Here is a 14,481-nt window from a genome sequence, read left to right as displayed (position 1 = left end):
ATGAAATATACATATTAGTATGTATTGGGGCAATTTTTATTTTTTCCTTGTCGAAACTCATTTTCCCGAAAATGCTCGTTAGATTAACTTTCGTTGTGCAGGTTGCCTAGTATAGAGGCCTACTCGTAAGATATAATCGAGTTGTGCAGATAGCTTTGTTTCGGGGCGATTTTCCAAAATTTCGGTCAAAAATGATAAAAATCTTGTTTTCTGACCGAAATCATACTAAACCTATATGGGTTAACTTTTGTTACAAATTGGGTTGATTGTTACAAATAGGGTTGACGTGTCAACCCTATTTGTAACAATCAACCGTATTTGTAACAAAATTTAACCAACTTGAAACAAAACCTAATTTTCAAAAAACTTGGCCGTATTTGATGAAATCTTGATGAAATGTACTATTAGTATGTTTTGGGGCAATTTTTATTTTTTTCCTTGTCGAAACTCATTTTTTTCCGAAAATGCTCGTTAGATTAACTTTCGTTGTGCAGGTTGCCTAGTATAAGAGGCCTACTCGTAAGATATAATCGAGTTGTGGAGATAGCTTTGTTTCGGGGCAATTTTCCAAAATTTCGGTCAAAAATGTTAAAAATCTTGTTTTCTGACCGAAATCATACTAAACCTATATGGGGTTAACTTTTGTTACAAATAGGGTTGATTGTTACAAATAGGGTTGACGTGTCAACCCTATTTGTAACAATCAACCCTATTTGTAACAAAACTTAACCAACTTGAAACAAAACCTAATTTTCTACAAAACTTGGCCGTATTGATGAAATCTTGATGAAATGTACATATTAGTATGTTTTGGGGAAATTTTATTTTTTTCCTTGTCGAAACTCATTTTTTCCGAAAATGCTCGTTAGATTAACTTTCGTTGTGCAGGTTGCCCAGTATAAGAGGCCTACTCGTAAGATATAATCGAGTTGTGAGATAGCTTTGTTTCGGGGCAATTTTCCAAAATTTCGGTCAAAAATGTTAAAAATCTTGTTTTCTGTCCGAAATCATACTAAACCTATATGGGGTTAACTTTTGTTACAAATAGGGTTGATTGTTACAAATAGGGTTGATTGTTACAAATAGGGTTGACACTTCAACCCTATTTGTAACAATCAACCCAATTTGTAACAAAAGTTAACCCCATATAGGTTTAGTATGATTTCGGTCAGAAAACAAGATTTTTAACATTTTTGACCGAAATTTTGGAAAATTGCCCCGAAACAAAGCTATCTGCGCAACTCGATTATATCTTACGAGTAGGGCTCTTATACTAGGCAACCTGCACAACGAAAGTTAATCTAACGAGCATTTTCGAAAAAAATGAGTTTCGACAAGGAAAAAATAAAATTTGCCCCAAAACATACTAATATGTATATGTCATCAAGATTTCATCAAATACGGCCAAGTTTTGTAGAAAATTAGGTTTTGTTTCAAGTTGGTTAAATTTTGTTACAAATAGGGTTGATTGTTACAAATAGGGTTGACACGTCAACCCTATTTGTAACAATCAACCCAATTTGTAACAAAAGTTAACCCCATATAGGTTTAGTATGATTTCGGTCAGAAAACAAGATTTTTAACATTTTTGACCGAAAATGGTGAAAATTGCCCCAAAACAAACCTTTGGCATGTATCTGCACAACTCGATTATATCTTACGAGTAGGCCTCTTATACTAGGCAACCTGCACAACGAAAGTTAATCTAACGAGCATTTTCGGAAAAAATGAGTTTCGACAAGGAAAAAATAAAATTTGCCCCCAAACATACTAATATGTATATGTCATCAAGATTTCATCAAATACGGCCAAGCTTTTTGAAAATTAGGTTGTGTTTCAAGTTGGTTAAATTTTGTTACAAATAGGGTTGATTGTTACAAATAGGGTTGACACGTCAACCCTATTTGTAACAATCAACCCAATTTGTAACAAAAGTTAACCCACATATAGGTTTGTATGATTTCGGTCAGAAAACAAGATTTTTAACTTTTTTGACCGAAATTCGGGAAAATTGCCCCGAAACAAAGCTATCTGCGCAACTCGATTATATCTTACGAGTAGGCCTCTTATACTAGGCAACCTGCACAACGAAAGTTAATCTAACGAGCATTTGCGAAAAAAATGAGCTTCGACAAGGAAAAAATAAACTTTGTCCCCAAACATACTAATATGTATATGTCATCAAGATTTCATCAAATACGGCCAAGTTTTTTTGAAAATTAGGTTTTTTTTCAAGTTGGTTAACTTTTGTTACAAATAGGGTGATTGTTACAAATAGGTTGACACGTCAACCCTATTTGTAACAATCAACCCTATTTGTAACAAAAGTTAACCCCATATAGGTTTAGTATGATTTCGGTCAGAAAACAAGATTTTTATCATTTTTGACCGAAATTTGGAAAATCGGCCCCGAAACAAAGCTATCTGCACAACTCGATTATATCTTACGAGTAGGCTCTTATACTAGGCAACCTGCACAACGAAAGTTAATCTAACGAGCATTTTCGGGAAAATGAGTTTCGACAAGGAAAAAATAAAAATTGCCCCAATACATACTAATATGTACATTTCATCAAGATTTCATCAAATACGGCCAAATTTTTAATTGAAAATTAGGTTTTGTTTCAAGTTGGTTAAATTTTGTTACAAATAGGGTTGATTGTTACATGTAGGGTTGACACGTCAACCCTATTTGTAACAATCAACCCAATTTGTAACAAAAGTTAACCCCATATAGGTTTAGTATGATTTCGGTCAGAAAACAAGATTTTTAACATTTTTGACCGAAATTGGGGAAAATTGCCCCGAAACAAAGCTATCTGCACAACTCGATTATATCTTACGAGTAGGGCTCTTATACTAGGCAACCTGCACAACGAAAGTTAATCTAACGAGCATTTTCGGAAAAAATGAGTTTCGACAAGGAAAAAATAAAAATTGCCCCAAAACATACTAATATATACATTTCATCAAGATTTCATCAAATACGGCCAAGTTTTTTAGAAAATTAGGTTTGTTTCAAGTTGGTTAAATTTTGTTACAAATAGGGTTGATTGTTACAAATAGGGTTGACGCGTCAACCCTATTTGTAACAATCAACCCTATTTGTAACAATCAACCCAATTTGTAACAAAAGTTAACCCCATATAGGTTTAGTATGATTTCGGTCAGAAAACAAGATTTTTAACATTTTTGACCGAAAATGGTGAAAATTGCCCCAAAACAAACCTTTGGCATGTATCTGCACGACTTGATTATATCTTACGAGTAGGGCTCTTATCCCTAGGAACCTGCACAACGAAAGTTAATCTCACGAGCATTTTCGGAAAAATGAGTTTCAACAAGGAAAACAAAGAAAATTGCCCCCGAACATACCAATATGTATATTTCATCAAGATTTCATCAAATACGGCCAAGTTTCTTTGAAATTAGGTTTTGTTACAAATAGGGTTGATTGTTACAAATAGGGTTGACATATGTCACCCCTATTTGTAACAACAACCCAATTTGTAACAAAAGCAGTTTCGGAAAAATGAGTTTTGACAAGGAAAAAAAAAGAAAATTGCCCTCAAACGTACAAATATGCATATTTTATTAATATTTCAACACATACGGCAAAGTTTTTTTGAAAATTAAATTTTGTTACAAATAGGGTTGATTGTTACAAATAGGGGTAATACACCAGTCACATGATTTGCGCAAAGCATGCGCATACAAGATCACCCATCTGTGGTTTTATTGGTTTTATGATTTTCCGTCACCGGTAATACCATAAGGAGGAGATTTTAATCTTTCAGAAGATCTACACCGAAAGTTAGATCAAGGTTTTGCATGAAGGCAGAATGCGCCACGGCGACAGATTTTGGGACTCTCAAACGTTGCGTATACTCCCCTGATCTAAGGTCTCTTGGAATTAGAAAACTTTTCACCGTGACGGTCTAAGTTTTTCGAAAAGCCAAAATATTATTTTTCCCCATAGAGTCAACACTGGATGGCGGCCATTTTCCATTTCAAATATCGTTCGGTAATTTGTTTCCTTAATGCCAACATTTGCACGGTGACCCTGAATTTTATTCTCGGTTTGGTAAAAGAATGGTTGAAAGTTTTATACGGGACGGAAAGTTGGAGCAAAAATTTGTCTGTCACTTTCGAGGTGTGAACCACCTTAACTGAATATCGCAGGGACAAAAATGGCTGTGTCTCTACGAACGGTCACGGTCCGGGGTCACGGCCAGACTGAGTTGGCGTGTATCGTTCGAAATGAAATCCAATTATGACCCCAGTTCTCAGACTTCATATCTTTCTAGGAAACCCGTGCCAACCCGTCTAATACGCTAAGTAGATCAGTTATATAACTTACAGATTTAGTGTACATCTTTGATGAAGGGTCTATTTCTCGCGGATCTAGATTCACCGTCATGGATTTTCGGCGTGGCTGACGCGGACTGATACTTGGCTGCGGCTGTTCCACCGTAAAGCTGTCAGTGTTCACTGGCGTAGTTGGAGCTGTGGAAAGATAGTTCGGTTTTACCGTTACTATGTGCAAGCGTATGTAAAGCGAGACATCTAACGAACGTATAAAAAGACAAACGTGGTAGAGAACGCTGATAAATGAATGAATGGAAGAAAGAGTGAATGAATAAGTAAATAGAGAAATGATTGAATGAAAGAATGAATGAATGAAAAAGTAAATAATAAATAAAAATGATAAATAAATGAATAAATAAATAAATTAAATAAATGAATAAATAAATAATACATGAATAAATAAATAAATAATCATGAATAAATAAATAACTGAATAAAAATACATGTATGTATAAATAAATAAACAAGTACAAATGAATAATTTAATAAGTCTTCATGGCTTTCAAAATAACAGAAAACATGAAATGAATATCTTTCTATGCTTTGAGTGAGTCCTCGTCAAATTGACACGTCACTGACGTAATATGCACTAATATAATAAAAGACACTATCTGCTTTAGTAAATTAAAAATTGCAACTTTAATTGAGTTTGGAGAAAAAGGCAGTAGATACGACATCATCTGAGAGCGTGATTAATTGATCTGCTTAGGAGGGGTTGACGTAAATGATAATCTATTTGATTATCAACATAAGTTGACCCCTAGGAAATGAACATCAACTTGTGAGAACGTATTAAATTTGTAATTTATGGCATACATCACATGGGGAACTGTCAACAGCGTAAATCTGGACATCGGTTGTGTGCTATGACCCCCTTCCCGCCCATTATTTTGGTCAAGTGGCATACGGAACACGTAAACACGATTGGAACTAATTTGGGATAATTGGATTTTCATATTTTTCAAAATTTCTCAAAAGTGTTAGGTGCCGTAAAGCCGAATGTTGCAATATTGCAAATTACTCATAAAAACAAGTGTGTAATGTAAAAAGAAAAGCAGATGAGATTACATTTGTAGATTAAATCGACGTTACTTTACCATCAAATTATCCCAAATGAGTTCCAGTCGTGTTCGTAATATTTTGGTCGCCCTTGCTGAAGTAAGGTGATTTACATAAATGTGTGTAAGTTTGGAAAAAAAAAATACAAGTAATCAGTATCAACGAAAGTCGATATTCCTCTCAACAACAGAAAAGGCACGCATTTGCCACCCACGTAAGTTATGTTGACAGGCCGCATGCATTAAAATTAAACGCATGATCCTGTGAGAAGTAAGACGATAATTAATGTTAAACAATATGATGAAACATATAGCATCATAGTTCGCTACTGCCCCCTCCCGACAATAATGGGAGAGTCCGTTACACTTATATAAAGTGACTTTCAATCTCAAAAGCACTAGAGCTATATCAAAATTTATCGCTCAAATGAAACCGTCCTATTGACTCGGAATAAAATACACGGCAACGACTTTTCTCGCAATTTTTGTCACAGATTTCATAAGGCAAAACCTACTTCTTGGGATAATGAACTCTTTGGCTTCGGTTGTGTCGGGCGTTACCAATTCTGGCGGGCTCAGGTCTCTATAAAACATAAAAAGAGAGGATTCGTCTCAAATGTGAATATTTTACTTTACTAAAACCAGCAAATCGGTAGTTTCCCGTTATAAAACCAGCACAGCAGATATCGATAGACCTACTATAAGCTTACCTTCCTCGGCTGGCTTTAAAATCCGCACACTTGAGAAATTAGGTCACATCGCTAATTTTAACCAGAACACGATTGGAACTAATTGTGGGATAATTGGAATTTGAAGTAATGTCGGTTAAATATGCCAATGTAAGCTCATCTGCTTTTCTTTTATAAGTTATACACTTATTTGTATGGGTAATTTGTAATATTGCAACATTCACCATAGGGCAACTAACACTTTTGAGAAATTTGAAAAATACGAAGATCTTATTATCCCAAATTAGTTCCAATCGTGTTCAAGTAAAAACAGTATTTCGTTGAAAACGGCCGACAACAACTGTATGCAATATAGCGTACAACGCACTACATATTTATATAATTGCAGGAGGGTTTATGCAGTAAAAATAATACTGAATTCACATAAAAACAAGGAAATACAGGAGGAACAGTGTAAATAGCAAGTCGACTGTTTAACCAATTCCAATCTTTTCCCGTCATCGCTCTCATGTATCGGATAATCATGGCGACATAGTCCCAGCAATTCCACGAAATGCCTCTTTTTTTTAGTTTATAGCAGAGTGTGTTTGAATAATATCACACTTGGGTGGGTTTTTGTAATTAGTTCACGTGATAACCCGCTACGTCAAGTCTGTTCGTCGTACAGGTGAAGGATGACACGGATGGTCAGAAGATACATTAAGTAACGCCGCAGAGATGGAATCTGATTTCAAGTTTACGATCCGTAAAATTAGCTTATTTTCCCTGAAGACTCGACTTCTCTTGGAGCGCTGAAAGCCTGAGTTGCAAGGATGCATTCGCGACTGTTGACGTCCTTGTGCATATCAGTGTACCTTACCACCCCCACGCTTTGAATGGTCTGGTCCATCGTACCAGGAAAATCGGGAGTGGGTGTTAAGAAAATAATGATGAAATTTCCCTCTCATCCTGAGTTTTATCGATGTAGCTAGTGGCTGTATTCTTACTTGACTTTATCAGAAAATGGTCCTCCTTTAAATCGTGCAATTAGCTATTTTACGGATCGTAAACTTACAATTAGACTCCTGGTCCCCATCGTACCAGCAAAATCGGGAGTTAGTGTTAAGGTAGTATGCGCCCCGGAAGTGAAAGACTTAAACTTTTTGTTCAAACTTTCCTGAATGAATCATTCAACCATTTTCTTTTCAAATCATCGATAAAAATAAGGGGGTTACCGTGCAAAGTTTGGACCAACTGAAACATATTATTCAACATTTTGCGATATTTGAAATTCAAAATGGCCGTCATTCCTGTGTTGACTCTGTGGGGGGAAAATTAAATTTTGGATTTTCGAAAAACTAAGACTGTAAATGTTTTTCTTTCTCTAAGCGCCTTAAAATACAAATGTTAGCCCTCTCCCACAAGTGGTAGATCAGAAAAGAATTGTAGAAATTTGAGAGTCTGACTATTTGTCCCCGAGGCGCGTTCTACCTTAAAGAAAAGATGAAATTTCCCTCCCATGCGAAAAGGGTCCTCCTTTACATTGTACCATTAGCCTATATCTCCTGTTGTGCATAAGAAAATATGGTCACCATACCAAAGCCCCAAGTATCTCTCAAAATATCAAAATCCTCGAGAAGACTTACCCCGACGACTTGGAATTTCCCCGCAGACTGGAAGTTTTCCGTCTTGGTGAAGACCCCTTCAAGCTCTGCCTTACATCCTCCTCGCCTAGGTACTGGTGCTGGAACCATTTTTTCGACGCGTGTCTCTTGCAGACACAGAAGACGATGCCAGCGAGCAGTAGGATCAGAACAGCAGACAGGACAACGTACACAGCTATCATGTATCCCGGGATCTCTTCGGAAATGACCATGGTGTGTTTGTGTTCCCTGTCGAGATAATACAAAATAATAACTACATTTAAAAACGCCATACTTTCATATTATTGTCGTTAAACTTTGCGCACACGATGTTTTTGAAATCGCGGATGTGGAACAAATTTCACCTAGAGGCCATTTAAAGAAAATTCTTTGTTTGCCGTCCTTGGATTTTTGTAAAACTTACCAGCCGGCCAGGTAAAAAAAAACAAACACAGACATAAAACACAAGTGTATTACCATAAGCTCGGTTTTTATTTGGTTTATGTTGGAAATACAATATCTTTATTTTTAATAGTGTTAATATTGTGTTTGTTTTCTTAATTTTCTCTGAAAACCTATCAGCACGCGGACGGCAAACAAATAATTGTATTTAAAGCGCCTGGTGTCAGTTTGGCGCGAAGACATATACGTATGGTAAGTTTTAGCTTATAACACATTTTCATGCTATTCTGACATAGCAGAGAAATTCATTTCATAAAAGTTCATACCATACACTCATGCAACAAGAATAGCGTTGATCGCGATTTCAGGTTTGTTACTAAATATAGCTGCACGCGCGACATCGGACAACACAGCCTTAAAATTCGGACAAGTTTTGTTGTTTTAAGTTGCAGCTTGTAGTCTGAGCCATGATCTCATACGAATTGATGTGACTTTTAGTAGCCATTGTAACACTACCAGGTTTTATTTTCGTCGTTTATGCCGAAAATGTGGCACAATATTTTGTATTAATGCATATTAATAGAGAGAGAAAATGACGTCATTTGCGATCAGCTCTGTTTGAAAACATTTTCAAATGTGCATTTACGGGACAATGCCACAGCAGACAGTATGTCAGGACATGACTTGTGAGGAAACCGTGTTTTGGAGCATTCAGAAATTGCACTAAGCTGGAAATCTGTGTGCGCACTAGATCTAATCCGTTGGCAAATATTTATTTTGAGTTCCAGATCAAAAGTTTACGGAGTATGTTTATTATTTTCTGTCTAATTGCCTTTCGGAGAGCAAAATAAGATGTTGAAGCCTCAGTATACGTTATGATATTTGGACAGATATCTGGACTCTCACATTTCTCCAATACTTTTCTGGTCTACAACTTTTTGAACTCTTTTTAGAGCCAAGAAAATTTTTTACCGTCTCTTTTTTTGGAAATTCGAAAAGCTAAGATTTTTACGGTATCTCCCTATTGAGTCATAACACACGGACTGCGGCCATTTTGAATGTCAAATATCGGCAAATATTGGGTAATTTGTTTCCCTAGTACCAAACTGTGCAGGGTGACCTCTGATTTTTATTCCTGGTTTGGTAAGAGAATGGTTGAAGGTTTCATTAAGGAAAGTTTGAGCAGAATTTTCAGTCTTTCACTTTCGCGGCGCAGACTACCGGAAGTGTGCACTCAGAAAGTTACACACGCGACGAAGACGAAATTACATGGGAACTAGTGAAAACAGGTCGGGTTAGAATTGAGATTAACCAAAGATTTACCAGGAAAATTCTGTCGCAGTGACGCGTGTGGGGGTTGGATTGGTCGAGACGCTCTCTGGGGAACTGTAAAACTTACTACGGAGGCGAGAGTGGCGCAAAAATGAGACAGATTTGTCGCCAGTAGCAGACAGATTTGTCACTGGATCTGCCCAATATCTTTGGCATTTTTCCTAATCATACATATTGTATTGGAAAGTTCATTTACTGAGCCATGCCTGTATCTTATCGAATATCGCCAGATATGAAGTTTTAATTGATCTTAACCTATGACCTTCGCACTATGTCACTTCCGGTTTTCACAAGTTCTCTTCTGCTTTAGCAAAAATTAAGACCCAAATTGATGTAAGATGAAATAAATATATGCAAAATTGTAGTATTCCGTCAGCAAAATTGAAGTTTTACTTTTTATTTCTTAACAAAAGTGCTCTTTTAGGACAAACTTACCATTACTGTAAATAGTCAATACGATTAAAAAACCGAATGCTGCTGCACTCGACAATATTTCAGTTGAAAAATTGAAGCTGTAGTTTAAATAATATATAGAGTCTCCATTGAAACTAGCGCTATTACTAATATTTACATATTAAAAGAATGCAATTCTGGACGTCAAAGAAGTAATTATAGGCGATATAACTCAGATAGTACATTCACATCCACCTGTCTTTCAGTTACGAGCGGATGTTGCCGCCGTCAACGGACTGCAATACTTTCTCTCTCGACTGGGGGTGTGCAAAATCCGTGGCATTATTAGGCCAACCGAATTTGAATGTCGAAATCGAAGAAGGAATTCTGAAATATAGTCATATTTGTTTCTGTGATTGTCGTTATAGAGTTGGCATTTCCAACATCGGATTTTACATGTAACGCCGTGCATTACACGCCAGCTTACATATGATGATGATATTAGAGAACGAAACGCGTATTAGCTCGAAATCCAGCACATATGTAATGTTCGCACGAAACAAGTGAGAAGATGTAAAGACCATCGCTTTGCAATATGCTAGGAATAAATCGAATATCGAAATTTGGTGTAGAGCAGGAAGTTAATTCGTTTGTCGTTTGTCATTGTTTCTTTTGTAAAGGCGGAGCCTCCTTTTAAAAGGGCGCGAAGCCGTGGTTGCGTTCACTGTGTAAGTGGACACCAAATAGGCAACACGCGGGCACACGCTCCAGAAACTGCCACTTTTTAGTTTTTTTTCCGGCCGCTACAGGGCAGAAAACTGCCAAGCAGTCAGCGCGAAGCTGCTGCCGATCGAACTCTGTCTTTACATTCAAATTCTAACGCGACTGGAAGATGGTTTTAGGAAATTCGAACGTTGGTGTTGGGGAATCAATGACCATTAGTGATTTGAACGGACTGTCAATCAAACGCTAACCTTGTACACTCTGTTTGCAGGATTAGCAAAAGAAGCCAAAAGGTTGAGATCAGTTTGTGTAATTAATGGTATAGAAATCAAACATCATACTGGCCAAGTGTTTGACTGGGAGGAGAACTCCACTATTGCGAGAACCTGGGATTGAAAATTGAGGCTTTAATGTTGACCTGGCGTGGCAAGTCGGACGGCTATGCCAAACATAATAAGTTTCACATTAAATGAAAGTTTCAGTCAGGCATATTTAATTACAAACGAGTTACTCTGCTTTGTTTCCGAAACAGACGGCACATGGTCACCATGCTCTCCCCCCCCCCCCCCCCCCCTCAATCCCAGTAGAGCTGTTATTGAGTTGCGTTTGCCAGAGTGGACAAAGTTTCAGGGTACCTATTTTTCGGCTAGATGCGTTCCTTATTCAGAATAAAATAATTGATGGGGGTTTGTAAACACGTAATTAATTTGCAGTTCTCTACAGCTCGATATCTTTTCTTACTTTCTTTTTTTTCATTTTCCCGGGATCAACTTGAAGAAGTGCCTTTATGTAACTATCATCGACTGACAGCCGTTCTAGATCCATAGCTGTCCTTGTGCAAGACTTCCAGATCAGCCTCAGGCTGAGTTAACAGCGGCTCAGCATAGACACTAACTTTGCAGTTTTATCAGAAAGTATCACAAGGGCAGGAAGGAGCACGCTTTTTTGCCCACGTGTGAACACGTGGGCATATGTCGCAGCGATGTCTGTCTGTCTGTGTGTCTGTCTGTCTGTTGGTCCATTTTCTCAAAAACGGCTGAACGTATTTCAGTCAAATTTGGTAGACATCTTCAGAATTCAAATGGCTAGAACTGAAAGGTTTTGGTGGGCGTGGCTTGGATATTAATGAAGTTATGAAAGTTTTAATTTTTCTGTTACGCCGCGTATGACAAGTGAAAACAATCGACTGTTTGAGGGCGCTGTGAAATGTGCTTGTCCAGGTTGGCTACAGCTGCAGCTGGATAGCTCTGGTTTCAACCACGGTCCCTCCGTGTTTCAACCTCGTATTGAACATTAAAAATATGATATTTTATTACTCATTCAACTCACTATTCAAGATAAAATATCGTTTAGCAAATTAGCTTTATCCTTGGTAATTGATTGTTTCCCTCGCTGCTCGATCGCCAGAAATGAGTACATACGTTCTTAGCCCTGCGTACGATGCTGTGTGTTCCGCTACAGCTAATAGCCCCGCTCACCACAGCCCTGCAAAGGCCCGTACGTAGAGTTGGTGACTTCAAATCCATTTTTGGACTTGACGTAAAAAGCCAATTACTGCCGAAATTCAGCGTTCTTGGGCCCAAGTCATATCCCTGCCTAAATCAGCTACTCGATCGCTTCCAAAAATGCCAGTCTTTTATTCTTTTTCGTAAATAACCGTCGATGTCGGCAACTCTCTCGCTAGCCCTGCGTACGTACGCAGTGTACGCTGTGCATTCCCTGTGTGCGTTCCTAACACACAGCGTACACTGCGTACGTACGCAGGGCTAGCGAGAGAGTTGCCGACATCGACGGTTATTTACGAAAAAAGAATAAAAGACTGGCATTTTTGGAAGCGATCGAGTAGCTGAGGTAGGCAGGGATACGACTTGGCCCAAGAACGCTGAATTTCGGCAGTAATTTGGCTTTTTACGTCAAGTCCAAAATGGATTTGAAGTCACCAACTCTACGTACGGGTCTTTGCAGGGCTGTGGTGAGCGGGGCTATTATTAGCTGTAGCGGAACACACAGCATCGTACGCAGGGCTAATACGTTCTCTACCTAGCCTCATGGCATGGAAGTGCTGATGAATAATATTACTTTGGGTCAAAGGTATTGAAGTGTCCAATCAGGTTCGTGCACAGAGTCCAAGGCCATGACCTACTTCATGTACTTCTGCACTGTTTTGATTTTGCTTCGCCAAGAAACGTATTCGTCATTGTCCATAGAAGTATGTTTGCTCTCCTTTGAGGTTGTTTGTGAAACAAATTCCGGGATAGGCCTTGGAATGCATACGATCGGCATCGCGGCAGTGCATGTAGCTAGCCCTACGAGTATGGCGAGAGTGTCCGGCTTTGGCTACGCCGCCTCCCACCTCCGGCAGGCGGCGTAGCCCCCGGCGTAGCCAAAGCCGGACACTGTCGCCATACTCGTAGGGCTACGCATGTAGCGTACCATGCTTGTGTAACTGCCGAGCTCAACGTGCATTCACGGTTGATACTCGTGTACAATCATGATGTGTTCAATTCTGATGAAGATTCATAAGTCTTACTTTTGCAGTCTTTTTTCCGTACGATAATCCCGACAATACGTGTTACTGTTAGACGAGGTGGCCATTTTATGATTCAATACTGCACAGCTACATAGCGTCACTATCGTGTGATCGAGGTACAGCATTGTTGAACGGGATACAGAAACTCTGCAGAGGGAGAAACGATCGTTGACATGAACAGTCAATGTACTTCAGCACGTAGTTCGCAGATAGCGGATCGAGAAAATAAACGTGTCCCAGTAAATAACGGAATATTTATGTACATTAACTCGATATTAATCAAATTTCCAGCTCATCGCAAAAAAATGTATTGCAAAGATTAATTTGTCACTGACAAATACTGCACTGTATGGAAAAAACGTCTGTAGAATAGTTCAACCTCAAGTGGTATTACCCGAGACAAACACTTGTGTTGTCAATTTTGATTTCATTTCATAAACTTCATACTTCATCGAGTATCGTGTATTTCAGCCTTTGTGAAGCCATTTTATTGATATTTTCAATTTTTGTCTTGGCTTTGTTGTGGAATATGTTGAATCGTCTCCGTGGACATGTAGGCAAAAGTGTGACGGGGTCGAAGTGACTTGGGTACCTGGGCCGACCAAAACCAGTGTGAATTACTGGGGTCAAAGCGGACAGCGGCCGGGATGACGTGTTCCCCAAGCGAGCTACCTTCAGAAGTCTGTTTCATCGCAAAAAACGTCAACTTTTAAAACCCGTCATTTATTTACTGATGTTATTCTCAGCATCACAAACATATACGCCTCTGCTATGTATCACAGCAAATAGTTATATTTAAGCGCCCCGTAAATGGGATCCTCGTTTTTTTGCGAACCCGGAAGTGTGTCTTGCTCAATGCATTTCCTACCCATAGCGAGGGAAACTGCCCGCGTTCCCATGCCCATGCACCCTTTTTCAATGCCAGTGCAACGCCATCTGTGCAAAATTTGTTGTGGTATGCTCCCGTGTGATGGAAAACCTCTCTTATTCTAACAATGACGTAGTTGACTTTGGACTTCGATTTCGTAAATGTGATGTCCATGCAGTGAGTTTGGGTTGGCGCGCTTATAATGCAATCTTCGCCCGCCTGCGGTCCGATATCCCGCATTTATTAGCGATATTTATCTGTTTTGACTTGACCAAAGTTGGCAAAACTTGCTATGTACATTAAAGATACTATGATACAAGATTATTGAAAGTCATTTGACATTTTTTCAGCCAATTCCCAATATGCATATTTAATGAACCTTCCAAATTAGGGATATATACTGGCATTTACTTGATAAAATTTGGCGAAACATGCTGTGTACATTGATCATTATACCAGGTTATAACAGTATTGAAAGTCATTTTGCATTTTCATG

At 38.4% G+C, this 14,481-nt stretch overlaps 1 protein-coding gene across 1 annotated transcript in view; it reads right to left on the bottom strand.

Annotated features, from left to right (window-relative positions):
* Positions 1–14,481, bottom strand: part of LOC139114164 (synaptotagmin-1-like) — an 82,569-nt gene that overhangs the window by 50,845 nt on the left and 17,243 nt on the right. Inside the window, exons 2-4 of the mRNA XM_070675729.1 lie at positions 7,741–7,986; positions 5,942–6,009; positions 4,361–4,506 (exon numbers count right to left, since the gene is read on the bottom strand). Coding sequence (XP_070531830.1) covers positions 4,361–4,506; positions 5,942–6,009; positions 7,741–7,970 — 444 coding nt within the window. The 5' untranslated portion in view covers positions 7,971–7,986. The remainder of the gene's footprint in view (positions 1–4,360; positions 4,507–5,941; positions 6,010–7,740; positions 7,987–14,481) is intronic.

The sequence above is a fragment of the Ptychodera flava genome, chromosome 16 (genome assembly GCF_041260155.1).
Source record: "Ptychodera flava strain L36383 chromosome 16, AS_Pfla_20210202, whole genome shotgun sequence".
In the NCBI taxonomy this organism is placed as follows: domain Eukaryota; kingdom Metazoa; phylum Hemichordata; class Enteropneusta; family Ptychoderidae; genus Ptychodera; species Ptychodera flava.
The sequence above is the reverse complement of the archived record's forward strand: the minus strand, read 5'-3'. Positions and strand labels throughout refer to the sequence as shown.